The sequence below is a fragment of the Eleginops maclovinus genome, chromosome 16, assembly GCF_036324505.1.
Source record: "Eleginops maclovinus isolate JMC-PN-2008 ecotype Puerto Natales chromosome 16, JC_Emac_rtc_rv5, whole genome shotgun sequence".
NCBI lineage: Eukaryota > Metazoa > Chordata > Actinopteri > Perciformes > Eleginopidae > Eleginops > Eleginops maclovinus.
Window position 1 is genome coordinate 14,041,143 of NC_086364.1, and position 24,464 is coordinate 14,065,606.

The 24,464-nt window shown below is 41.6% G+C and overlaps 3 protein-coding genes across 5 annotated transcripts; all 3 read left to right on the plus strand.

Moving 5' to 3' along the window:
* The first annotated feature begins 993 nt into the window (after positions 1-993).
* pycr1a (pyrroline-5-carboxylate reductase 1a) lies at positions 994-7,798 on the plus strand. 2 transcript variants are annotated; one of them, XM_063903979.1, is made up of 8 exons: positions 994-1,378; positions 4,838-4,909; positions 5,026-5,096; positions 5,241-5,420; positions 6,252-6,473; positions 6,572-6,664; positions 7,015-7,178; positions 7,476-7,798. In XM_063903979.1, exons 2-8 carry the CDS (start codon positions 4,843-4,845, stop codon positions 7,642-7,644), a joined length of 966 nt encoding a protein of 321 aa, XP_063760049.1. In that variant the 5' UTR covers positions 994-1,378; positions 4,838-4,842; the 3' UTR covers positions 7,645-7,798. The 2 variants fall into 2 exon arrangements, with proteins under 2 accessions (XP_063760049.1, XP_063760048.1); XM_063903978.1 differs by lacking the exon at positions 994-1,378 and adding an exon at positions 4,444-4,608.
* On the plus strand, positions 1,389-3,577 carry LOC134878139 (myeloid-associated differentiation marker-like protein 2). The gene has a single exon (XM_063903980.1). It carries the CDS (start codon positions 1,820-1,822, stop codon positions 2,732-2,734), a length of 915 nt encoding a protein of 304 aa, XP_063760050.1. The 5' UTR covers positions 1,389-1,819; the 3' UTR covers positions 2,735-3,577.
* A 219-nt stretch (positions 7,799-8,017) lies between the features above and the next one.
* LOC134878140 (transcription factor MafG) lies at positions 8,018-24,052 on the plus strand. Of its 2 annotated transcripts, none has more exons than XM_063903981.1 (3): positions 8,018-8,487; positions 19,693-19,765; positions 19,960-24,052. In XM_063903981.1, exons 2-3 carry the CDS (start codon positions 19,730-19,732, stop codon positions 20,410-20,412), a joined length of 489 nt encoding a protein of 162 aa, XP_063760051.1. In that variant the 5' UTR covers positions 8,018-8,487; positions 19,693-19,729; the 3' UTR covers positions 20,413-24,052. The 2 variants fall into 2 exon arrangements, with proteins under 2 accessions (XP_063760051.1, XP_063760052.1); XM_063903982.1 differs by lacking the exon at positions 8,018-8,487 and adding an exon at positions 8,500-9,224.
* The last annotated feature ends 412 nt before the right edge of the window (positions 24,053-24,464 follow it).

Here is a 24,464-nt window from a genome sequence, read left to right on the forward strand (position 1 = left end):
GATCCATTCTGCCACACTTGCAATATAATCACTTCAGAAACAAAATAACATAACTAAATCTTAAAGTTGAAAAGATGCAAGTGCCTGCACTGCCTCAATTACGTGAAACAAATTGTAAAGTGTTATGGCTAGGAAGCACAATACAAGTTTCATGCTGTTGTAGTTAGCAGTAGAATTTATATATGTTATAAAATCATCCCTCCTGTCTCTAGACGACTATCATCAATGTATCTTTTCACCAAGAAATCGAGGACAAGAATGTGTTTAGGGTGGGTTAGAAATGAATTTTTATTCCTGTAGGCCTGTATCAACACAAGCCTAAGACTGGCCATTCGGGTCTTATAATGGATTTTGTTGTTTGGACAGGGCAATTGGGAATAAAAAACATGACATATAGTGCACTGAACCAGTAGCAAGTCTTGTTTTTTTTTTAATGTTATAGCACCTTTGAAAAGTAACGTGTATTCTTATTATTTGGTATTTTAAATGGTCATCCTCCATCAATGCCACCAATTTCACCTATAGCAAATTAGTGGAAAAGGTTGAAGGTGTAATATACTAGTCTTCACATGCTGTTAAAATGAATATGTTCACCTTGCACACTGTAACTCAAAAACCCCAGCAATACTAATATCACAGGTTGGCGTATTTTAAGTAACTACTATTTATTTCCACTTCCCTCTCACATGCATCGCTCAAATCTGTCATCACTTGTGCATAATCATCCTTCTGGCCCTGTATGTAATTTATGCCTCTAATGGGAGTCTTAGCTTCACTCCCTGTCATTACACCGTGCATAAATGCCAGTTTCTTTCTGAGGGTGCTCTGATTCAGCCTCCCTGGGTGCTCCCTAGAAATACGACTCCCATACTGCCTGCCACATGTAGCCTCCCACCCTTCTGTGGAATATAGACCCCCTATTTATAGAGCTGGCGGGGCCTGTAACCCTGGTCTCGGCACAAACTTTCATTTAAACAACCCCTTGAGTGCACACTGACACACACAGCAGGAAGAGGGTGTGTGTTTGTGTGCGCAAGAAAGAGTGGGAGACCAAATCCAGGAGGCAAAAGGATACAGAAACAGCAAGACAAAGAGCAAGAGACAGAGCCAACGGTTTGAGTTATTTGGACGGGCAGTTAAGGGCCTACTGTGAAAAGATTACAAGGACCGAGTTGCGGAGTAATGGAACTTGACTGACAGGACAACAAACCCGTCCACCTGTCCAGCACTGCCGGCCATTGTTGGAAGATTGATCACTGTATACGACTTTTAGAGGACCTTCTACACTTTCAACTTTTCATACACTGGACAATTTGGTGATTGAAGAGAGCACGCAAGGAACAACCAAGATTTCTGAGGACAAACACTTCAGCTTTGAGTAAGACCAGGAGAAAAATTATAAAATATAACATAACTGTGTAAAAGCATTGATACCAGTGTTATATGATGTACATAAATACTATTTGGTATTCATAATTTAGAGCCTTGTGATGCCTGGAAAAACATTACGATAAATCTTAGATCATCTTATTTTAAGGTCTAAACAAATAACCTTTACGTTTACTGTGCAAACTGCTACATAACAGTGTATAAATGTGTCTTGATGTTAAGCACACTACTGTAATTACAAAGCAAGCTTAGGTGAGAATTACAGACATATGTAATTAAAGACTATTTATAAAGAAGCAACCGAGGAAAGGTTAAAGTTCTGTGCCCAACAAAAAAAAAAACGTGGGCCACAAGGACAGCGAGAAAGGGAGCAGCACGTCAGGAATCTCCCCAAGAAAAACAACTGCTACTAAGAGACTCGACACACACCATGGATTCTAATGGAGGACACTACCTCAACAAAGAAGCTGTGCTGTCACCTTTAGGTATATCCAGAATGTGCCAGCTGCTCCTCGGTTGCACCATAATGGCCCTTGTATCCCACAGCGCAGGCTACAGCGCCACCTATGGACAATTTTGCATGTTTGTGTGGTGCTTCTGCTTTGCCGTCACACTGGTTGTGTTCACCCTGGACATCACACGGCTCCACGCATGCATGCCCATTTCCTGGGATAACTTCACTGTGGCCTTTGCAATGCTGGCAACGCTCATGTACATCACTGCCTCAGTGGTCTACCCTGTTTACTTCCTCCAAACAGAGTGCCCTGATGAAAGCTGTGAGGCCCAAATGTACCGTATTGCTGTCACTGTATGCTCCAGTGTCTGCTGCTTCCCTTACGGTGCTGAGGTTTTCCTAACTCGAGCAAAGACGGGGGCCGTGGTGGGTTACATGGCTACTGTGTCCGGTCTACTGAAAGTGGTCCAGGGTTTTGTGGCCTGTATAATTTTCGGGGCCCTGGCCAACGACAGTGAGTACACCCTCCACATTGCCACTCAGTACTGTGTGGTGGTGTACAGCCTGTGCTTCACTATTACTGTCATAGTAGTTGGAGTGACAGTTTCCGGTAGGACCTCTGCACTGCGGTTCCCCTTTGATCGGTTTGTGATTGTCTACACCTTCTTCGCTGTGATGCTTTACCTCAGCACTGCCCTCATCTGGCCCATCTTCAGCTTTGACAGGAAGTACGGCACCACTACTCGTCCTGAGGACTGCCCACGTGGAGAATGTCCCTGGGACAGTAAACTAGTTGTGGCTGTGTTCACCAACGTAAACATGATCCTTTATTTTGTTGACCTGGTTTACTCCCAGAGGATTCGCTTCGTCTCCAGCTCTGCTGCTGTCTGAATCCCCACCCCACTCTCCTAAAGACTATAGACTCAAAGACAAATAGAGACATTTCGAGACCACATCCACCTTGCTCTCCTCAGTCAAGTCTCTGTGAAGAACTCAATCTCTTGAATCCATAGATTTCTGCTACTGCATCTATATGGACTTTTTAAATTTTTTAATCAGTGTTCATTTAGCAAATATAGGTAGAAGAATTTACAGTGCTACCCTATTCTACCAACTAATAAAGTATTTTGCCAAGGTTCAGCAGTGACTTACCAGAAAGACAATGCTAGGTGCTCCGACGAGCTGATCGTTGCAACTTTGTTCAAAGAGGACCCTTGGAAGTTTGTCCAGCTTAGCACCAAATACATCCCCCTGCTCCAGATTCCTTTGGTGGTTGCAAACAGGAAGGACCTACGGGAGTGTGGAATAATGTTTAGAATATTAATGTTGAATCAGAGCCTCAGAATACACAGGCTGAACCATTTATTTATGTATTAAAATGTCTGTACGACTCAAATGAAGGAAGATATCGCTCTTAAATAGCATAGGCTAAGTTTACAGTATGCACTGAACATAGCTTTTGGTTCAGGTTTTTGAACATTTTCTTGTGTCTTGTACGACAGTTTATCATCATACATTGCATCTAATGCAAAAAGTTTACCAGGCTTTGCGGTCTTCTTCGGCTGAATGTTAAGTGTATCAGATACATGTTTTTTTTTCTTTTAAACAAGACTTCGACAGCAGTATTACAATTAATTTCAATTAAGAAAGCACAACCAACTGTTTGATATCTTTTTTTTTGCTATATTTCTGATACAAAATGTTTCATATTTAATAAAATATCTAATCATGTGTTTTGTTGGTAATTTTATTTGTCTGCCTTTTGCTGTATGAGTAAGATTATTTTGATATATGAACCTTCACTTTCACTTTCAACAACTATTCCTAAACAGTGACATCATTATTGGCAAGGGTTTAAATCAAAATCAAAATTGGTAGTTGTGTTGATTGTTAAAGCACTAATGATTCATGGGCTAAATTAAATTAACATATTTTAATATTAAATAGCTGACCAGAGTAATTTAAATATATGTTAAACTGCATGTAGTCTGTAGATTACAGTGTTAGAAAACATTTTCCTGAAAAGCATCCACACCTAACTGGTGAAAACATTAGCAGCTTAAAGTGGGCTTGCTTTTTTATGCGACTTATTTTGCTCCATATACTGGTCAAAAAACAAGCCGAAATGCATGTCTCACAATGACGTGACTCTGTGACTATCTTTAAGTGTTGTAGGAATCTTCACAATTTTTTCCCTTCTCCAGTCAACTTGGAAGTAGTTGAAATTGGGCCGAAATTCCCTTCTCTGAATCTACAAGTGGGTTTTGTTGACGTAAATGTAAAAGACTAACTACTTTAAAAATGTTCATTGGAGGCATTGAAGATGAATGCAAAAATGTTATACTTACTCAAGAGTGCTAACTATGCTACTTCGGTCAGACAAACTTGTCTTTTTCCTTGCAAATGTTCTCTACCGTAACATACGTTTCTAAGTTTCCCACTGTAGTTGATAGGATATTACCCGCATCCTCAACAACCTTTCTCCCCCATGGCCAAACCTGAGGCAGCTAGGTTTTCGGGTTTTAAAGAACCCGCCTCAAAGTGACTACCAACACCTCTGTGATTGGTCGAACGTGATGCATGTTGCCTGAACGTGCGTGATCATTGGCTTGTTCACTTGTCAGTCAAATGTATCCCAACAGGTACAGTAGTGTGCGACACAGATGAGCCACGTTGACAGTAGACAGATTTCAGGTGTTTCTGTTAAGAGGTTGCTGTATTTGTCGGTCTGTCGGTCAACTAAGCGTCGACTTCAGGGTTTATTTGTAAGTCTTTTCCCACTGTAACAATGTAGCTGCTGCCACGGTGTGTTCAGAAATGTCATTCGCTTTGCTTAATAAGGAAGTAGGAGTTTGTTTACTACTACAGCACAACATACGTCGCTGTCAGGAGGATACAAGCTGCACAACATTTGTTGACCTCGTCGATATTACCTGTCTGTGTTGAGAGATAATGAATTCATCCTTGATAAAGTTTTGCTCTGAACGCACACAGGTAAAATGAGTGTGGGTTTCATAGGAGCAGGCCAGCTGGCCCACGCTCTGGTGAGAGGATTTTCAGCTGCAGGTGAGTTTAAAAATGCTTTGCCATGTTTGTATTTTAAAGATTGCACTTGTGTGGCTAGTGTATGTTGATTGCAATCAGACACTGAAATTATTTTTGGACATTTTGTCCACTTCAAGGCGTGATTGCCACCCACAGAATCACAGCCAGTTCCCCAGACACAGATCTCCCCACAGTACAGGGGCTAAGGGTATGTAGACAATTGGGGATCAATACTGTGTTAAATCAGTAATTCTGTTTATTTATGAATAACATTCTTTGTTATTAAGAAATTAATAATTGATTTACTTGCATATTGTACCAAAAAAGTATTAAAACATGTAATTGTTTACAGAAATTGGGTGTCAATTTCACAACAAGCAACAAAGAGACAGTGAGCAAGAGTGATGTTCTCTTCCTGGCCGTGAAGCCCCACATCATCCCCTTTGTACTGGATGAGATTGGACCAGACATTGAAGATCGTCATCTTATTGTGTCCTGTGCGGCAGGTGTCACCATCAGCTCTATAGAGAAGGCAAGTGAAAGACCTCTGCGTCCACACATTACAAACCTCAAATAGTAAAACTTGACATATGGCAAAATATGATAAATAACTCAATATTTAGTCATACATGTAAAATATATCTTGGACAATGACCATTATTGCATGTAAACAAAACATTTATAAGAAGATAAAGGTCCTGTGGTTTGTTTATGCAACTGAAAAGTCAAATCACTTCAGAAAATGATTCTCTTAACTTTAAATGTGTCTTTTAAGAGCAGGAAACTGCATTACCTAAACTATATTTTTACGATGATTAAAACACAAGTGATTTCAAAAGATATGCTATGAGTAATCATGTTTTTATGTACCTCACAGCTATAGAGGATGGCTAAAGCTAGAGAAATGTTGGTTATTTTGTTTTTTTTAGCACAAGGCTCCCACAGCATTTCTGCTCTCATATGCTGCAGACCCACAGGCAGAACAGTAACATGCTGTAACATGACAGTGGTTAGTTGCTTGAACCCTAAACACCCATGCCTGCAAGCCTGTGTGCTCAATTCTGAATTATTGCTCTGATCTGATTTTTTGGAAAGGCTCGTTTACATTGTTGTTTTTTTTAAACACGGCCAAATAGAGTCAGAGCAGAGGCTGGCGATATTGTGACTTGATCGGCTTCACTGAAACTAATAGATTGATCTGTCAGCACCTCTGCAAAAGACAAATGAAATGTTAGGCTAACAACTTAGACTGACTATTAACATTGAGCCATACAAGTTATTTTACCAAGAAGAGTACAAATGATCCTATCATGATTCCCTATCATTTCAGGACAATCCACTCATACATTGCTTTCCCCTACAGAAGCTGCAGCTGTATTGTGCTTTTCCCAAGGTAATGCGCTGCATGACAAACACTCCAGTAGTGGTGCGTGAGGGGGCCACCGTGTACGCCACAGGCACCCATGCAAAAGTAGAGGAGGGAAAGCTTCTGGAGCAGCTGATGGCCAGTGTAGGATACTGCACTGAGGTAGAGGAGGACCTGATTGATGCCGTCACCGGTCTCAGCGGCAGTGGTCCTGCTTACGTGAGTCCTTTATATAATGTTCAGAGTGTTTTTCAATGTTGCTTTACCATTAGAAATTGTGAGTAGTTATATCTTTTTTACGACTATGAAACTTGCAGGCATTTACAGCTGTAGATGCCCTTGCTGATGGTGGAGTGAAAATGGGCCTGCCCAGAAGACTGGCTGTTCGCCTCGGAGCCCAAGCCCTGCTGGTATTACTTTTATTCATTTTTAAACAAATGTATGTGTTACATGTATGCTTCTTTGAATGGTATTTGCTTCCTTGACGTATTACAATCGGGGTGGTTTTAATTATGTTTTTCAACCTTTGCTGTGATGGATTCCTATAAAAATGACTCTGTCTTGATTCACTCGGGTACATTTTAAATTCTGATGCAAACAGTTTAATTGTATTGGTACAATCTATAAATCAAGATTCAGTTTTGACAGGTGTTGACCGCAGTCTGTCTTAGTTGGCTATGGACACAGCCTGAATATATAAGTTGGATATGACATCAATAGTGTGTTAGTCTAATGTGGATCTTGTTTTGTTTCCTTCAAGGGGGCTGCTAAAATGCTTTTAGACTCAGAGCAACACCCTGGCCAGCTCAAGGACAATGTGTGTTCACCAGGGGGCGCCACCATCCACGCCCTGCATGTCATGGAGAGTGGTGGCTTCCGCAGCCTCCTCATCAATGCTGTAGAGGCTTCCTGTATTAGGACTAAGTAAGTTGATAAGGAAAGTGTGAGACAAACAAAATGACAAATCATATGTCCTGTCACAGGGATGCTTTTAAGTTAATTGTCATATTCAAATGACCAAAGGGTGATGTATTTATCTGGAAGTTTATAATTTAGACAGTAGATGGTGCTATATGCAAATAATGTCATAGTGAGAGTTTGTCCTTTTGATAGTTACTTAGTGATGAGACTATTATTAAGCTACTATACTATGAATTGATAAATATGTATGTTTTTTACAATGTTGTAAATGTCTTGTCTTTTCCTACCCTTCTCTAAAAGGGAACTTCAGTTTTTGGCAGACCAAGAGAAAATATCCTCCGCTGCCATTAAGAAGACAACTCTGGACCAAGTGTTGCAGCAGCCAGGAGTGATTCCAGAGGGTGTCGAAGTCAGATCTCATGGGATCAGTATGTTCCACAGCAATAACCCTAGGACCAGAAAGAAGTGATTTATTGTCAAGCTTTGAAACAGCCCATTTGATATGCTCTGAATTGTATGCTGTGAATTAACCACTACTGGCAGATGGTGTGGGAACAAAAGAGAACCTTTGGGATATGTTTTGATAATAAAACATCTATATTTGGGACGACGCTGTAAAAACAGTATGAGCTATATTTCTTTCTATAGTGAAATAATTTGTCAAGGTTGAAGACTTACGGTTGCGATATCTGTTGTAACTATGGCTTGAAAAAATTCAGTCAGGAGTTGCTGGTGTTGGGTCGCCAAGTTAGTTTTACTAAAGAGTATTTCAGTGGTATGCAGTGAATCAGTGAGCCCTTATTCCCTGGAAGTGCAATCACAAATACACATGTATTTATGCAATCTCACAATTACTTTGTTGAAAAGAAATGCATATATTATGATGAAATTAAGCTGTGAGGTTGTTTTGGTTTATTAATATGTTTTAAAAAACGAATAATTTTGTGGTTATTTGTGTAACATTGGCTAGTGTTAGATTCAGCGAATGCCAACAATACTTTTTCCCAGTCCCCATACAGTCATTAGCAGCTCCAATGTACTAATAGGTGGTATATTTTCGGTTAAAATGTTTTTTTCTTGTGCGGAAAGAAGCTCCTTCATGAATGAAGGCACGTGACCAAACACGATGACGTCTGGCTTCAATACAAGAGAAAGGAATCAACAAGGAGAGCACGAGCTGGCATTTGGAAGCGCTGCCGCTTCTGTCAGTGACACCAATATTTAACTGTCTCTAATGTTTGCTCACCGCCGTGACGGTGTAAGAACAGGACCCTGACGGCAACAACTTCAGAGAGCGTCATTTTTAAGTCAGGTGGGTCTGTAAACCAAACAGAGTCGGTGTTGTTATGCTGAGTGTGCATGCCTTTGCCGCTGACAAGCTGGCCGCGGCTAGCTTTAGGGGTTAGCATACATAGCTTCTTCTATCTCTCCTGGTCAAGTTTGCCAGATTCATTCCAGCGTTGGTTTTTCAAAATACGAGCATCTGTACTGTTCAAGAGGTTAAACACATGCTCTCACAAATGTTGGGTTTATTTTGAAAGCAACAACCGGAAATGTGTGTGTAGTCGATGGAAACTGAACGGTTCGGGCTTTCTACTATGCTGAGATGGCAGCTTGTAATATTTTTTACACACACACATGAGCAGCGAATAAAACATGTCATTAATATTTTCTTTTTGTAGCGTAACAACCGGCAGTTTGGTGCGCAAAACGGAGATTTCCCCGGTTGTTAAATCGCTCGTGGTGCTGTGTTGCTACTGTTATAGTAGGAAGGCTGAGCACGGGGATTTCCTCGCCTGCTTGTTTTGTAGGCGGGGAGTTGTTTGCCACTTTCACAAGCAGGCGTAGAGAGGTTGCAGCCAGAGTCGTGGAATGTCAAAACTGTGAAACTAGGTTTCCTTTGTGATAAATAGTTTGGTGTCCACTGTATCACAGCGCGCCTTGCTGGTTTGTCAACTCATGCGCTTCTCGCTGTTCAAACCTGCTGCTTCATCACCTCGTTGTGAAGAGGAGCGAGAGCAAGCCGAGGCAGCGGGTTAGCCAGATCAGGTTGGTTTTCAGTATTTCTCCTCATGGCATTTCTGTCAAACGTGAATGTGATTGTCCAATATGTGCGCTGTGCTTTTGTGCAGCTTTTGAAAGGCATGCATGCATTAAACATGTTGGGAAATCCAAAGCATCGTTTCCGATTGAATTGGTTCACCTGAAGTGACAATTCATTAAACCACTGGTTAAATTGTAACAATGGCAGTGCCAAACCCGCCGTCCTTGGCTTTATTCTCACAGCCAGGCAGTTCACCACAATGATGCTTTAATGTCAAAGGCAAACAAACAAGCAGCGGTCTTCTTTTATCGTGCTGAATCATCACATTGATGTATTTAGACGTTCTCAGAATCCACCCCGAAATATGGCACCACCGGACAAAGGTCTGCTCGGTGGATAAGGGTCGATGTTTATCACCAAGCCGCCGTTATTAAAGAGATGGATCGAAAGGGTGCCGATCGGTCGTGCAAGTCAGTCATCAAGCCATGAGCATCAAGTGATGACCACCATGCATTTATCAACAGCCTCATCTACATTCAGTTGAGAATGTGCATTTTATTGCAGTGCTGTCCTGATGTGCTTCAACAAGCCAGGGTGCAAGTACATTTAGACTAAGTGCTTAGATGTCAACTGTGATGTCAAATCCATTTAAAAAATGCATGATAAGCAATATATTATGCCTGTGTTGTTATAATGGAGTCCCTCAATAAGTGACTGTTTAATTTGGGTCATGTGTAATAATGGGATGTGTTGGAAGTCAAAAAAATAACATCTAATGTATTTGAAATAAAATGCTGGTAGAAATAATTGTGTGGGTCGTGTTGGAAAATGCTTTTTATTTTTGTTATTGAATAGTTGTATTAAGGGATGCCAGCTTGCTTGTGATTATAATTCAACGTATTATAACACTTAATTTCTTTTTATTTTGGGTTGGCAGATGCTCTTGTTTCCCTGTGTGTGACATGATGAAATTTGCTGCCTATTAGAGTGCACGCTTACGGAGGGCAGGTGATGAATTATCCATGGAGAATCTCTGTGCAATTGGAAAAGTCACCTTGGAAACTGTTGAGCATATACAGGCAGGGCCAAACAGATAGAAGTTGCCCATTCTTGCTCAGATATTCAACTTGTTTCATCATCTCTGTTCATGCGAGCAGGGCATTGAAGTGTGCTTAGCAGACAGGCCAGTCCAACATCAGAAGCTCGGCTTTGCAATACAGCGTAATGCCCGCCTCTGCCTCTCTCTCTGCAGGTAACAGGAACAGATGAGGGCCCGTATAAGAGCCTGATGGGGCTGACAATGGTGTGGGGATGGAGGCTGGGAGTGGTGGAGATCAGCTCTGAGATTTATCGCCACTTGCATTCAGGAAGCGAAGATAAAATAAGGCTGGGAACCACAGAGGTGAACCGAGTGCACAACTCATACCCAGTGGCGTGGCTCAGACTGTGCAGGCGGCGGAGGGTAGAAGGGGATATTTGAGGTTGATGAAACACGAGGCAAGACTTTGCACAGAATGCAGTCTGGCCACCAGCACCTCTGTACGGCCAACACAGCTGTGCCTTGGGAGTGGTTCCGCCTATCCAGGACAATTAATAGCCTCCAGAAAGAAACACAAATGTGGGATTTGTCCACAAAAGCGCTGCTTAAGCTGCACGGGGAAATGGGAATGCCTGGAAGCAAGGGAGAAAAAGATCAATATAGTTATTCTTTCCCCGATTTTTTTTTTGCAATAGGGAGGGAATGTTGGTGATGAAACCTCTTGCAAGTGTAGTGCGGATTACGATTGCTTAGCATTGCGATATGCCCGCTCCACTTCTCAAAGTAATACTTTCATCCAGACAGAGTAGCAAGTGTGTTTGATGATTTTCTGTTTGGAACTTGAGTTAGACTTGGCATGTTCATTACTGCTCTCTGTGTGTTCATTATTTAGATTAGCCAATATTGGACGGAACATGAAGAGCATAAGCGTGGAACTGGCTGCTGTTTCTCATGTAACCTACTTTTATCTCGGCTGATTAATGTGTGAGACGTATCAGTGGTGAACTGACATTGAAAACAAGGGATTTAACTACACCTATATTTGTGTAAAGGGGAAATGTCAAAAATTAAATGAGCCAGGGAAGAAAGTTGACAGTTTTCAGAGAGTTTCATGAGAGTGTTCTCGGCTGGATATGTATACGATTTTTCTAAGGAGGTTAAAGATAGCAAGACCTTGTTCTAAGATAAGCAGTGTATAACCCACATTGGAAAGGAGCTCACGCAGATCATTAGACATTAGTACTGTCTTGTAAAAATGTGACGGATCATTTGATTAAAAAATGCTACACATGCAGGAGGACACAGTATTTGTTTTGCTTGCTATCAAACCATATCTATTACTGGCACTACTGAGACACATTGGCATCATTTTTATAAATGTGAGGCGTTATTTAAACAACATTTCAAAAAATACAAAAGGGAAGGGATATGTCAATAAAGCTGTCCCTGTGTAATATCTATTGCTGAATACTATTTGAAGTTCTTAATGATTTGTCTGAAGCTCCACAGATGGAGCAGGTTGGGGTTCAGTTTTTTGCTCTGGAAAAACTATTTCAGCTCATCTGTTGCACGCAAACTGGGAGCTTTGGGGATCTAACTTGTGACCTTACTTCCAAAAAAAAGAATCGTTTCATCCATCCTTTCCAATCCTCTTCCTCTTTGATATTTGTAATTTGTTCCAGTCCTCCCTGCTTCACTTCAGGCTAAAATATGTGAGGAGTTCACAGTTTACATTTACAATCTTTTATAGTTAAAACAACTGTGTACTGATGCATGATTAGTAAGTCAGACTGCATTCCAGAGGGATGTCCTTGTACATTCTTTAATTATTTTTCTTGGACAAACACATCGAGTGTGAGGCTCCATCAAAGATCCTGTCGTCAGACTTCGTCCATCACATGCCGTTATTTCAACTGAGTGGTGGCGATGTCTTTAATAGAAATGAGCATCTTTGGTACTTCCAGGTTATAACTTTGGCTAACTCACTGCATTAGAATCAAAGCCCTCCACAGGAAAAGATGATTCACTTCTTATTCTTTTTTACACTGTGATGGTAGCTCCGTTTGTTTGATGGCTTTATCAGAGTTGTTTTTAATTGAAGAGAAACCACCTGAAATCGTAGCGGCATGAATCGTTTCATTTTGATTTGACTTTAGTAGCATTAAAATGTGTTGAACTGCTCTAGCCTTTTAGTGCTGCCTTTCTGCTGTTGGGTTAATGCAATATGCGTTTAATATGTATGCAACCAGTGTAGTAAAGCTCCTGGATATTTTGCCAGTGTGTGGGATGCCTGCAACCCTTACTACCTCTGCCAGTGCAAGGCTGAAGTATCAAGAGCTATTCTCTTCCTGTTTAATCAAGTCCTCCAGGCAGATACTGCGGAAGGCCAATGGAGTCTCTTCTCCTGTCATATAGCTCGTACTAACAGAGCAGAGTAAACAGCAGCTACTGGGCTTAGAAATAGATTATGCATGTATAGAAACATTGGTTAATGCAGACCAGTCTAACCCGAGTCATTTTAAATAAGCTTCAGATAATCGGTGACTTCAGAACAAACAAAATCCCTTGAGGTGCTGTGATTCATCTTTTCACTTTAAACCACATGAACTGGATACAAATTCCACCGCTTACATACTAGCCTCCATATGGGGATTTTCCAGAGCCAGCGTTTATCAGAGGACAGCATGTTGTGGTGTGTGAATGTGGAATATTGTGCACATATGTACAGATATCTCACTTCCTCTGCTTTCATCGTCTCCATCGGACAACTGAAGATACTTTGTCATTAATATCAAATAGAGCAATATTGACTAATATTTATGAAGATAATTGAAATCTGACGTCAGATTTGCAGCATGTTTGAGATAATTATCAGCCTAAAACCGTTTGCTTTGGTCCTTTAAGGCCGGTCTTATTCAGGGGATGATATTTAGCATTTTTGTTGTAAAAAAACTATTACAGTAGGGTTGTTTATCTCTTTACATTGACTGATCACATCACAAGTATTCTAGAATGTCCAGGGTTAGGGTTGTTTGTTGTCATTATTACTTTCTTGAAACAAAACCTTTACCCTGATCTTTGTTCAAATAAACTTATATTGGCTACCTAGCTTACTTCCTCTTCTTCATCAGCCAGCATCCTTGGGATCTGTAGTTCACTGAGTTGATTCTCCCCACCGGTCAAAGTTGCCCTGTTTATTTCTTGTCTTATAAAAGCTTATTAATGATTTATAAAGTATTCACAACCTAATTAATAAATTAATTGTTCGTAAACCCTTTATAAGGGTAGTCTTACTGTAAAGTGGTACCTAAACTGCTTTGTAAATTAGCAACATAGGCTACCAACGCTTCTGGTCCAGGTTAAGGTGCTTCAATAAGTTTAATCATAAGCACTCATTCAATTCTCTCTCGTTTTATTATTCAGCAGGTACACGTTTTTATGGGGAACTTCTCTTCACTTAATCCCTTTGTTTAAGAATACACTTTTTGTCAGTTGTTATTGTGTTTCGATGAAAATATAACATTCAGCATCTCTCTCTTGGCACCTAGCATTACTTATTTTTGCAGGTGAGAACAATGTCGGGACAATATCCAGACCGTCACTAACAACCGCCATACCCTTCCAATTATAGCCATGCTGTATTTGTTCTAAAGGGTCAGTCCTTCAAAAAAAAACAAGCATAAGATTTCAGATATTTTAATGTTGCGCCGATCCTCCACCGGTCAAAACGATTGGCTTAGTATTTCCCCTCTACTACAAGCGTATCACATTTCCCCTCTGAAAGCTGCTGAATGATTTCCCCTCTCCCTCTTTTTGTCACTCTTATTTCACGCTCTGAATACTTAGTAGTTAATAGCTTCCCTCCCCTCTTCCCATCGTACCTTTCTCTCACACACACACTGTTTTTCCCACACACACACACACACACACACACACACACACACACACACACACACAACTTTACACCAGTCTTCCCGTAACTCTTCCAGAGCTATCAGAGGAGTCTGAGTTTTAATTTGCGGTTAAATGGCGCCCAACACATGCGGCTTGCTCGATAATTGACTTCACTCAGCTGAAGGGAGGAATGATTAGATCTGAATATCTAGACCATCTTTTTTTTCGACTTTGAATTACAAAGGAAGGAGTAAAAGGAGAGGCTCCGATCAGGCATGAAGAGTTGAAGATGTTGTGGTGGGGGGAAAATGCATTAAGCAGATCACTCCTGAAAGAACAAGAGAACACAGAGGGTGCAGGGATGACGTATTTTGTAGGCCGACCCGGAAGTAACCTGCGCATGGGTTCCCTCGACAAAAAAGCAATGCGATTTCTCCTCAGGATTTTGGAATACTGTAAAAACTTAGATCTGTGGGAAATGAATCATAAATCTAATCGCCAGAAGCAAAATGCTAACGTTATGCTATAAACCAACTACAGCAGGGTCACACGACTTCCACTTAAGATCGTTTCAACTGACTTTTGCGCGCTTGCATATTTTAACAAAACTTTTCCTTTAAGCCACATTGACTTTAACTAGGAAGTCATGGCTGTTTCAATTAATTAATAATAATCAATCGGGATTGTTACTGTGTTTGGGCTAATGACGTACGACGTCCTCGACAACTTCTGTAGTCCTATTCAGTCCTGTTCAACAACCGTGGTTTTTCAGACTAAACTCTGCAAAAGTCACCAGTGGGGTCACTGCCGATGTATTTGTGTCGTGATCCATCTCTTAAATTTGTGTCAACCACAGACCTTATTTAGAACTGTTTTCCAAATTACTACGGAGAAATCCCATTGACTGAGGGAACCGGAAGTGGTAAAATGCTAACCCACTTCCAGGTTTTAGGACTCGTTCCTGCACCACTCTATAATCAGAAAATCTAAATAAATGAGACGGGAACCTCCTGACATTTATTTTTATTTTTCACACATCATGTGCTGGTGGTTATCCTCATTGCTGTGGAAAGTCCATGATAATGGAGCTAGAAGTCTCATCCATTATTGATCAGGGAAACTGAATAGGTGATCATACTGATTCCACATCCAGCTCCATCTTTTGTTAATCCTCTTAGATGTGCAGGTTTCATCTCATGCCTTATTTTACGTCTGAGCAGCGCCTGGACCGGTCATGGCAGAGGAAACACTTTTTCAGAGTGAAATGCATTCTCTGGCGCGATGATATCCACAGAACAGAGTTTGCCATTGTCGGATAGAGCCTCTGTTGTCCTTAAAAACAGGCTTTCATCAGCATGCACCTCCACCGTCGAGTTTTATTCACTTCATTAGCAAGCAGCCAGGGCCAAATCCTCAGACGCTTCTGCTCAGGAATCAATCACGACAACTTTAACGTATATATGAGGCTTTGGTCACCCGTCTGTGGATAAATGTGTGTGTGGTTATTTTAGATGCAATCCACTGTCATGTCTCAGTGAAGCCCCCCCCCCCCGTTAGTCCTCCCTAGCCGTGTGTTTAGTATTCAGAGGGTGGGCTCCGTCGTAATCTGGATTCTGAGGCGGGTTGCTGGGGGGGTTTTGTTTGCTCTTATGGCCCTGATAATCTTGTTACACCGCTGTCAAGTGGAGCAGGCTCTCCCGGCAGCCCTGAACCACCATGCATGCCACCTCCCAGTACCAGAAACCCCCCCCCCCCACAACCAGCCTACCGCCATTTTGTAGACAGCCGTTGATGGAAGAGCCTTGGATGTATCCTTGAAGATTCACCTCCTGAGCATCTTTATTCAGCCCCCCCACCTCAGGCAGCGAACGACAGTGATAAATATTCATCAGGGGGACTCGTGCTGTAGCCTCGGTTCTCCCCCTCAACAAAGGGTCCCCTAGCTAATGGTGTCCATCCTTGGCAGCCCCCCCCCCCCCGGAGAGATCCTGTGGAGGGGAGAAGATCATTAAAGCATGACACAGGCTCAAGGCCGGACCTATCATGTCACATCAGCATTTATCCAACCAGAGCCCCTACCCCCCCACCCCCTTGAGTCTCAACCTAAGCCGACCCCACCTTCGCTCGCTCCCCTCTATGGATTCAGATGAACACAAACAGCATCTGAAGGTTGGCTGGGCTGCTCTTGTCGTGTTAGTTCAACTTCACAACTTCCTAATTGGCACCTTGGTTTTGGTCCTTGCTGAGATCAGTGTTTTCTTTTTCTTTTTTTTTTCTCAACTTGTTCTTCTCAAGCTCCTCCAAATGTGTCAAGCGTGCATTTTTTTCCACAAGGCTGTTTTGCTCTCTCTTTCTTTCTTTCTTCTCACCCTCTCTTCCCGTGTCTCTCTTTCTCTGTCCTTCTCTCACACATCCCCTCCTTCTCTTTTCTCTGGGTGACCACACTCAGCGATTTCTATTTCCTGTGGGTGTGATGTCTCTCCTCCACAAGCAATCAGCTCTGATTTGTCAGCGTTCTTCCAGGCGATTCATAAAAATTCAGCAAGCACCTACAAAAGACGTCTGTGTCTGTGTCTGTGTGTGTGTGTGTGTGTGTGTGTGTGTGTGTGTGTGTGTGTGTGTGTGTGTGTGTGTGTGTGTGTGTGTGTGTGTGTGTGTGTGTGTGTGTGTGTGTGTGTGTGTGTGTGTGTGTGTGTGTGTGTGTGTGTGTGTGTGTGTGTGTGTGTGTGTGTGTGTGTGTTGTGCTCCAGCGTCTGCCTCATGCACCCTTTGCCAGACACTCGCAAAAAGACTTGGAATCATTAACAGTAGGAAACGAGTGTGTCCTTTAATTGCCACAGGTAAGAGGCTGAACTTGTCAGATGAAGGGCATTCTGTCCCGATCAAATTAGGGCTGGGAAACATGGATTATAACTACTATCACAATATGTGTGACCAAACTCTCAATAGATTCAAGGGTTTTGTGCACAGTACAGTGAAAAATAAATAAGCTAGATTATGCATGGAATGTTAAAAAGTGATCAAGTATATGCATATAAATAGAATTAAATATACAACTACAGATTAATATTGTACAGAAATCCAGTAAGTACAGTTTGATCTACTATTAACTATAAAGGTGACATGTTAAATAATATCAATATTGCTACGATATTGTATCGTTGACTTTTGGTGCTTAAATATAATATTTAACCACAGCAAGAGATTTCAATACAATAGTATAGATCTAATACATCAATAATAGACATTTGGAAAATGTACTTGAACATGATGCTGCCTTTTTTAAATCCAGGAAAAGACAACAGATATCTAGTTTCAAATCACTGTGTTATTGATATACAGCTCCGGATAAAATGAAGAGACCACTCCAAATGTTTCTTAAGTCTTTATCTCTACAGCGGCAGCCATTCCAGTGTCATTTGAATTCCAACACGGAGAAAAATTGTCAGTAGTTTATAGAATACAAAAAAAATAAAAATAATAATCCTTTAACTCAAAGACATACCTATAAATAATAAAACAAGAGAAAATTATAATGCTGAAGTGGTCTCTGAAGAGCTCATTGTGAAATTCCTCTATTCTGTTTCTTTTTTTAGATTTTTTGTGTGTTTTTCTTTATTTTTCATCCCCATGTGTTGGTGTGAGTCTGCCTCTTTGTCTCTGAGAGGTATGACATGCCCGGTAGTGGAAGGGAGCAGCTGTGCGTTGGACCTTGTCTGTGTTGTGCTGCCATGCCCTGTCATTGGTAGCCGTCTGTCGGCGGCAGCCTGAGCTGGAGGGTTGCAGCCCGGGCTCAATCATTCCACGGTGTCATATGGTCGAGCTTTCAGCCATGCCAAGCCATGCCTACCACCCCGCACAGCTGTGGGACAGAACCCGCCTCTTCAACCTGGACAATCTCTCTGCATTTTCAAGACTGTTTTTGTGAACAATGTTGCTTCTCGGCAGCTGAGGGGAAAATGATAGGCTTATATGAAATTTGGAAGAAGCAGCCTTTTTTTTTTTTTTCTGCTCTCATCCCGGTAGCTATTAGAGGAGTACTTTCCTGTCTATTTGTCCATTATCTGTGCATCATCAGGCAGACCATTATCCCATTATGTTTTGCATCTGTGGTCCAAATGCTTACTGGAAATGAGTCACCACAAAGGCCGGGGAGAGGTAGGTGTTACTATCAGCCAGCTATTCATAGCCAGCCCCACATGGATGAAAGTATCACATTTAAAAAAGTCCTCCGCAGAAGGTTTTTTTTTCTTTCCCGTGGGCATCTGCATCACAAGCAAACATTGCAGTTTTATGAGGTGCCAGAGGACTTTTTGAAGCGAAAGCATCAAGAATGCGAGTCACAGTCTGACCCCGTGTTATGTCCCCAGCCTGTGTGATCGTGTCGTATTCAGGTCATTTTTAACAAGCGTCTGTCTCTGCCTGTTTTGCTCAGGTGACCGGTCCACCTGTAGCACCCTTTTGTTGCCATGGAAATATCCTGGCCATCTTAGTGCACTTCAGAGCTACGACTCTTCTCTTCTCTTCTCTGCATACACACTATCTCAGTGACACACACACACACTCTTTTCAAGATTTCTTCCTTTGTTTTCTGCTGTGATGCTGAGAGGTTGTAAAGGCCCTCATGCATTTGTTTATGTGCCTCATACAAACACACACTGCTGGGCTGAGTAAATCAGCTTACAGAGGCAATGTGCTGCCTGGGCTGACTGTGGTGGGTGCCAGTGTTGCTGACACAGCATATTCTGTGTGTTGTGTAAAGCACCCAGGGCCACTACTGTGTGTGTGTGTGTGTGTGTGTGTGTGTGCGCGCAGACTTATCCTGTGGCTCCCCGCCTTCTGTCCGTCTCAATACGAGCAGGTTAGATTTCTGGTGTGCGCAGCTTTTCTTGGTGTTCCCTCGGTTCAGACATGACACAGTACACTGCAGTGCAGCCCTGTTGTTCTGCATGGTAACCGAGGCGCTGCAGTAGTTACAGCATAAACCCCTTCTCATTGATTTATGGGATTACAGTCGCTCACTAGCCAAATGTAGACAGGTATGAGCTGCTACAGTAGATGAAAGCCTGCTCGTGTCCCTCTGTGATTTATTTTAGCTGAGCTTGTATGAACGGTACAGTAGAGAATGCTTTGTTTCAGTCCATTCTCATCTGCTGGTTCTGCACTTAACAGAAGTGACTTCTCTCGAGTTTTGATTTCCAAGAAAAAATGAATTGCTGCCAGACAACTAAATGTTATCCTCCTCCTGACTCGCCGTGCTGCTGGTTGAATGCAGTGAGAGACCTGTGGCGGGTTGGGAAATGCATACCACCAAGGTATTTGTTCATAGTGACAGGCGCAGTAATAGTCCTCTCACTGAATGGACTTGGCATCACTTGAAAGGAAGTCCTTGACCCACTTTGTGTTTTTAAAGGACTTTGTCATGCTGTAGCCTCTTTTTCCTGAAACACATTTGTGTGCATTTCGGAGAACTCTGCCTTCAAGGTCTTTTTCTTGTGATCGTTTTCTATATGCTAATATAGAAATGTGCTTCCTTCCAGACAAACCAGCAGTACAGGTGGACGCGGCTCTCGGGGCATGACTACCACAAATAAGGGAAACAAGGCCTTGAAGGTAAATAAAAAAGTGTGTGACACCAAATGAAATGCGTGAAATGAAAAATACAACTCCGGAAAAACATTAAGAGACCACTTATCTCTACATGTATGGCAGCCATTCCAGTGTCTGTTGAATTCCAAAAAGATAACGCAGAAGTGGTCTCAATTTTTTCCGCGGCTGAACAAAGACTAACTAATCCCCATCTGCAGGTGAAGCGGGAGCCAGGGGAAAATGGCACCAGCCTGACCGACGACGAGCTGGTGACCATGTCCGTGCGGGAGCTGAACCAGCATCTACGGGGCCTGACGAAAGACGAAATCCTTCAGCTGAAGCAGCGGCGGCGCACCCTGAAGAACCGGGGCTACGCTGCCAGCTGCAGGGTGAAGAGGGTCACCCAGAAAGAGGAGCTGGAGAAGCAAAAGGGTCTGCTGCAACAGGAAGTGGACAAGCTTGCCTCTGAGAACGCCAGCATGAAGGTGGAGCTGGATGCTCTGCGCTCAAAGTACGAGGCCCTCCAGAGCTTTGCTAGGACTGTGGCCCGCAACCCCGTCACCTCAGCCAGGGGGCCCATGGCCTCGGTCATAGGACCCCTCATCCCTGGTAAAGTAGCCGCCACCAGCGTCATCACCATCGTCAAATCCAAAACGCAGGCTAGGTCCTAGTAGCAGAAAGGGCGGGAGGAAAAGACTAAACCAGTCAGTGCATTGTAACATGCCGCAGGATTACTGTCCGCTTTAATGCGTGGCACTAACACTAAGCTTCCCAAAATCACTCTGAAAGTATGACTCAGCAGTCTGCTCCTGTCAGCAGATATCTTGTGCTTTAGAGTGACACAATCAAATTGTACGATTGCACCATTGGTTGCTGGAAGAATGGAGACACGATACTGAGATATTTAATTTAAAGAGATGATTGTGGTTACAAAAACTCAGTAGTAAAATCTGTTGCAAGAGGTACAAAGTGAATTGATCAAAGTAAGACTGTTTACTGCGTGTCCATTTATTTAAGACTGAGCTCTACAGATGTTTCCGTCCTAAGAATTGGCCTTTTTAGAGTCTCACAACCAGTAAAAAAATATGGTTTAACTTAACCCCTTGCCTGTTATTATGCACTGACTTATATTTGGTTAAAAAACAATCGGTTACAAACTATCGGTGTGGATACTACAGGTGTCTACATAACAGCCTGACTAACCCAAACTAGTAAACGAGTCAAAATTGTGATTTTTGGCGCCCGTCAACAATTTAAGCACGGAATAATGCTCCCAAATCCAGCATTCAGTTCTGTTTACCTGTGACGGGCTTTAACCAACTTTTCATTATCAGTATGACTGGTAGATGCAATAATATATGTATGCACTGAAAATACAAAGAGGTCTTGCATATTTATGGTTCAGGAGAAGCGTTTAGAAATGATCAGCAGTTCTTATTGTTCCAGTGCCATTCCAATATGACAAGATTCTTCTACAATATCTGAAAACATGAATGTTATAACAGTAATATCCTCGTGTTTGGTGGAAAACAGTGAAATCCACAAACATAATTTTTGCTCATAGAGAAAATATGTTCAAGTTGTTTTTGTTTTAAAAGATATATATTGCATTTCTTTTGTAATTACTTGTTAACAGAGCCGTGAGATTTTTTTTCTCCAAAATCTTTACACAAGCTTTACTGTTTGAATTGTTAAGGTGTAGAAAAACTTTGTCTAATGTTGAGTTCTTGGTTTTTATTACTAGGTAGATTACCTTCCATTGTTTCTAGAAATACAGATACAGAAAACATTAAAAAAAAAAAAATTCCTGTGACATCTTTTTTGCAATTGTACCGAAAGTGGCTTACTATTGAAGTCTGATAGCTTTTTTCTAGTGACTAGGCGCGTACTGTGGGGTAGCGCGTGACGTGACGTGTAAGTGACAAGTTGGCAGTGTCGTTCACTGTATAGATGTCAATGCTGTGCTATTTAAAACAAATCTGTAGAGCTAAACTAGGTGGTGTAAACAAGGTCAATTGTCTTTGTGCGTATTGGCATCTGTGATATCCTCCGCTTCCTTGGTGTTAGTTACAAATCATATTGTCATTAGAAGTTTACCACATTGAGCCATGTAAGACAGAATTGGGTGAAAAAAGGCATTATTGACTTTTCCCTTAAGCTTAACGTGAAACTGTCATTGCAGAATCTGAAATATGGTTGCACCTGGTGCTGGATGCCCTCTAAATACATCCTCTGTAACATGTCGGGAAGATATTCTCCATTCTAGCCGCTTAATTGGTTTGAATTAGTTTGTCGGAATATAAATAATACCCTTCAAATTAAGATTTTTACAGACTAAATTAAATGTGAAGTTAACAGTGTTGTTCCTCTCCAAATGTTAGACTATATTGATAAGGTTGCATCATTGAACTTAACCTCCAAATGGTGCAGCATTACTTGTGTGAATTGACCCACCGGTCTCGGGATCTTCAGATTAAAAGCGCTAAGGTTTGGCTGAGGGTTTGTATGCACTAAACTCCTGCTTGTTTTGCTCAGGACAAAAACAGGTCACTCTAAAAAAAAATGAACAAACTATTCTAGAAGAGATGTAGGGGATGGCAGCTCTGTTCATTTTTTCCATTTTATATTAAGCATGTCATAAAGGGCTTCAATCCACACTCAGAAAGACACACGGCAAGACCACGTAGAATTACAATCATCCACTGCTGCCAGCAGCGCTCCTATTGTGCCAAGTGTCGCATCACTCTCCCGGTCCTCTGAAAAGGAATTTAGCAGTGGGAGCACTTTTACACCTCAAGGTAGTTGTGTAGAAATGTGAACAGTATGCACTTCATCGGGATCTCACTCTCACGCTGGTCAGAATGTGTTACAGTGTCGGCGAGGTGTTAATCGGCAGTCACTCAAAACTACACCTCGGCAAAACTCCTGGGTGCTGGTTCTACCGTCTGTGTGCAAGTATTCTACCCTCCAAATGCTTAGCTCTCTACATTGACTGGTTAACTGTGGGAAAATATATATCTGACTCTTGACATAGCCCAGTATCGATGTTGGCGTCCTTATTGCTGTGGCAGTCTTGTGGAGTGAATCTTTTTCGTGTCAAGTGTCTTTTAAGGTGTTCGAGCAACGCCGTCGACCAATCTCAATCTCCGCTAGAGATGATGACTCTCTGTCTCACACATACAGGTGTTTAGTATGTAGCTACAGTAGGTAATAAAGACCATTGTGAAAAAGTGACCCTTAATATGCAACTCAGTGGAAAGGTGTGAAAGAGTAGATGTAAGAATAATCAATATTGTCAAAGTGACTATGGTCTGTTATTTAATAATTCTTGCTGTTTTGTAGGTTTTTTTTGTAAAATGTGTTTTTTTATTTCGCTCTCAGATTATTTAAATGGAAGAGCAGTTGGCCCTTGTTTATAGTAGCTAACATTAAACTGTGTTTTGAAGGAATCGTGGGACAGTACTCACTAATTTCTCAAATGATCTGATCTACATGATCCATGAATTGGACTTGGATATCTGACTGAAAGATGTTATATATTAATGTTTGTACACTGAGTGAAATGGTTGCTACAATAGATTCTGTCACAAGGGCCTCTTGCAATATCGTATTTCTTTTTTTTGGTATGCGTGTGTGCGTGTGTGTTTTGTACATTTGAGGTTCCTCTGCTGCTACACCAGTCATTAATGCTCGTTGTTTGCTGTAGCATCATCCACAGCATTTCTGTTCTCATTATGTGTTGGGTGTGTTTTTGAAATTGATCTTAACACTGTAATTTGTTCTGCAGATTTAATTTTTAATTGGTTATGGCCTTTTTTCTTCTATTTGTTTTTGGTTTTTACAAGCAACAAGGTAGAGAGGAAAAATAACAGCACTTGTGTTGCAGTTGAATTTAATAGCTCTTACAACATTGGCTTTTTTCATGAAATTATGCTTTGAAAACAGCCGACTGTGCAGGTTTCTTGCTCTTACTCCATGGAGTAGGTCTGTGTTTCAAAGCTATAAGAAACTGACTAAAGTGAGTAATGCAAAGTAAGTTATCTGTCTTTGTTATTTTTCTGTATGGGTTGTAATAAAATATTGCAGTACTTTGTATGAAAACAGACAATAGTTAATTGTAACTATTTATAAATTAAATTATTGTACTTTTTGCAATCTGTAGATAAGTACCATGTATTCATATATACAGTAACAACTGTGGATTTAAACGTGATTCTCTGAGGTGTCTAAGTTATTGATGTATATATTGTATGTTTGTTGATACAGCTTACTTTATTTTCTATAAGACCAATAAAATGTTTTGGAAAATGATTTTAAGCCCTACTACTCTGTCTTTTGAGGGTTTTAAACACTGTTGAAATGGGGTTTTTTGTCGTATTCTGTGGCGTCATTGACCCAGTTTGATACCAGTAAAAATAAACTGGTGGGGAAGGCTCTTTGCCGTCCAGGGTGGGTTTTAGAAGACAGCGATCATTTAGATGGCATGATTTCTTTTTCTGTGATCCAAAAAAAGCCATTGGGCGACCCACTTTGGCTAACCTCAGTGGACGTATTTTTGGCCCGACACGAGTAAAACATTAGAGTCATGAAGGATGTCTAGGTGTGCTTGTCCTAGATTAGGAGGAGTAGTGAGTTAGTCATCTGTGCTCCCTGTGGGCCTCCTAAACCCCCTCTGTCTCCGTGCACCTCATCAAACATCAGCAGCGTTTCAACCCCAGCACAT

What these genes read in the sequence shown, in the direction of transcription:
- LOC134878139 (XM_063903980.1), top strand. Translation starts at nt 1,820, where the DNA reads ATGGATTCTAATGGAGGACACTACCTCAACAAAGAAGCTGTGCTGTCA.
- pycr1a (XM_063903979.1), top strand. Translation starts at nt 4,843, where the DNA reads ATGAGTGTGGGTTTCATAGGAGCAGGCCAGCTGGCCCACGCTCTGGTG. An exon ending in GAGAGGATTTTCAGCTGCAG is followed by an intron (nt 4,910 to 5,025) that starts GTGAGTTTAAAA and finishes GTCCACTTCAAG; the next exon opens with GCGTGATTGCCACCCACAGA. An exon ending in GCTTCCTGTATTAGGACTAA is followed by an intron (nt 7,179 to 7,475) that starts GTAAGTTGATAA and finishes CTTCTCTAAAAG; the next exon opens with GGAACTTCAGTTTTTGGCAG.
- LOC134878140 (XM_063903981.1), top strand. Translation starts at nt 19,730, where the DNA reads ATGACTACCACAAATAAGGGAAACAAGGCCTTGAAG. An exon ending in AGGGAAACAAGGCCTTGAAG is followed by an intron (nt 19,766 to 19,959) that starts GTAAATAAAAAA and finishes CCCCATCTGCAG; the next exon opens with GTGAAGCGGGAGCCAGGGGA.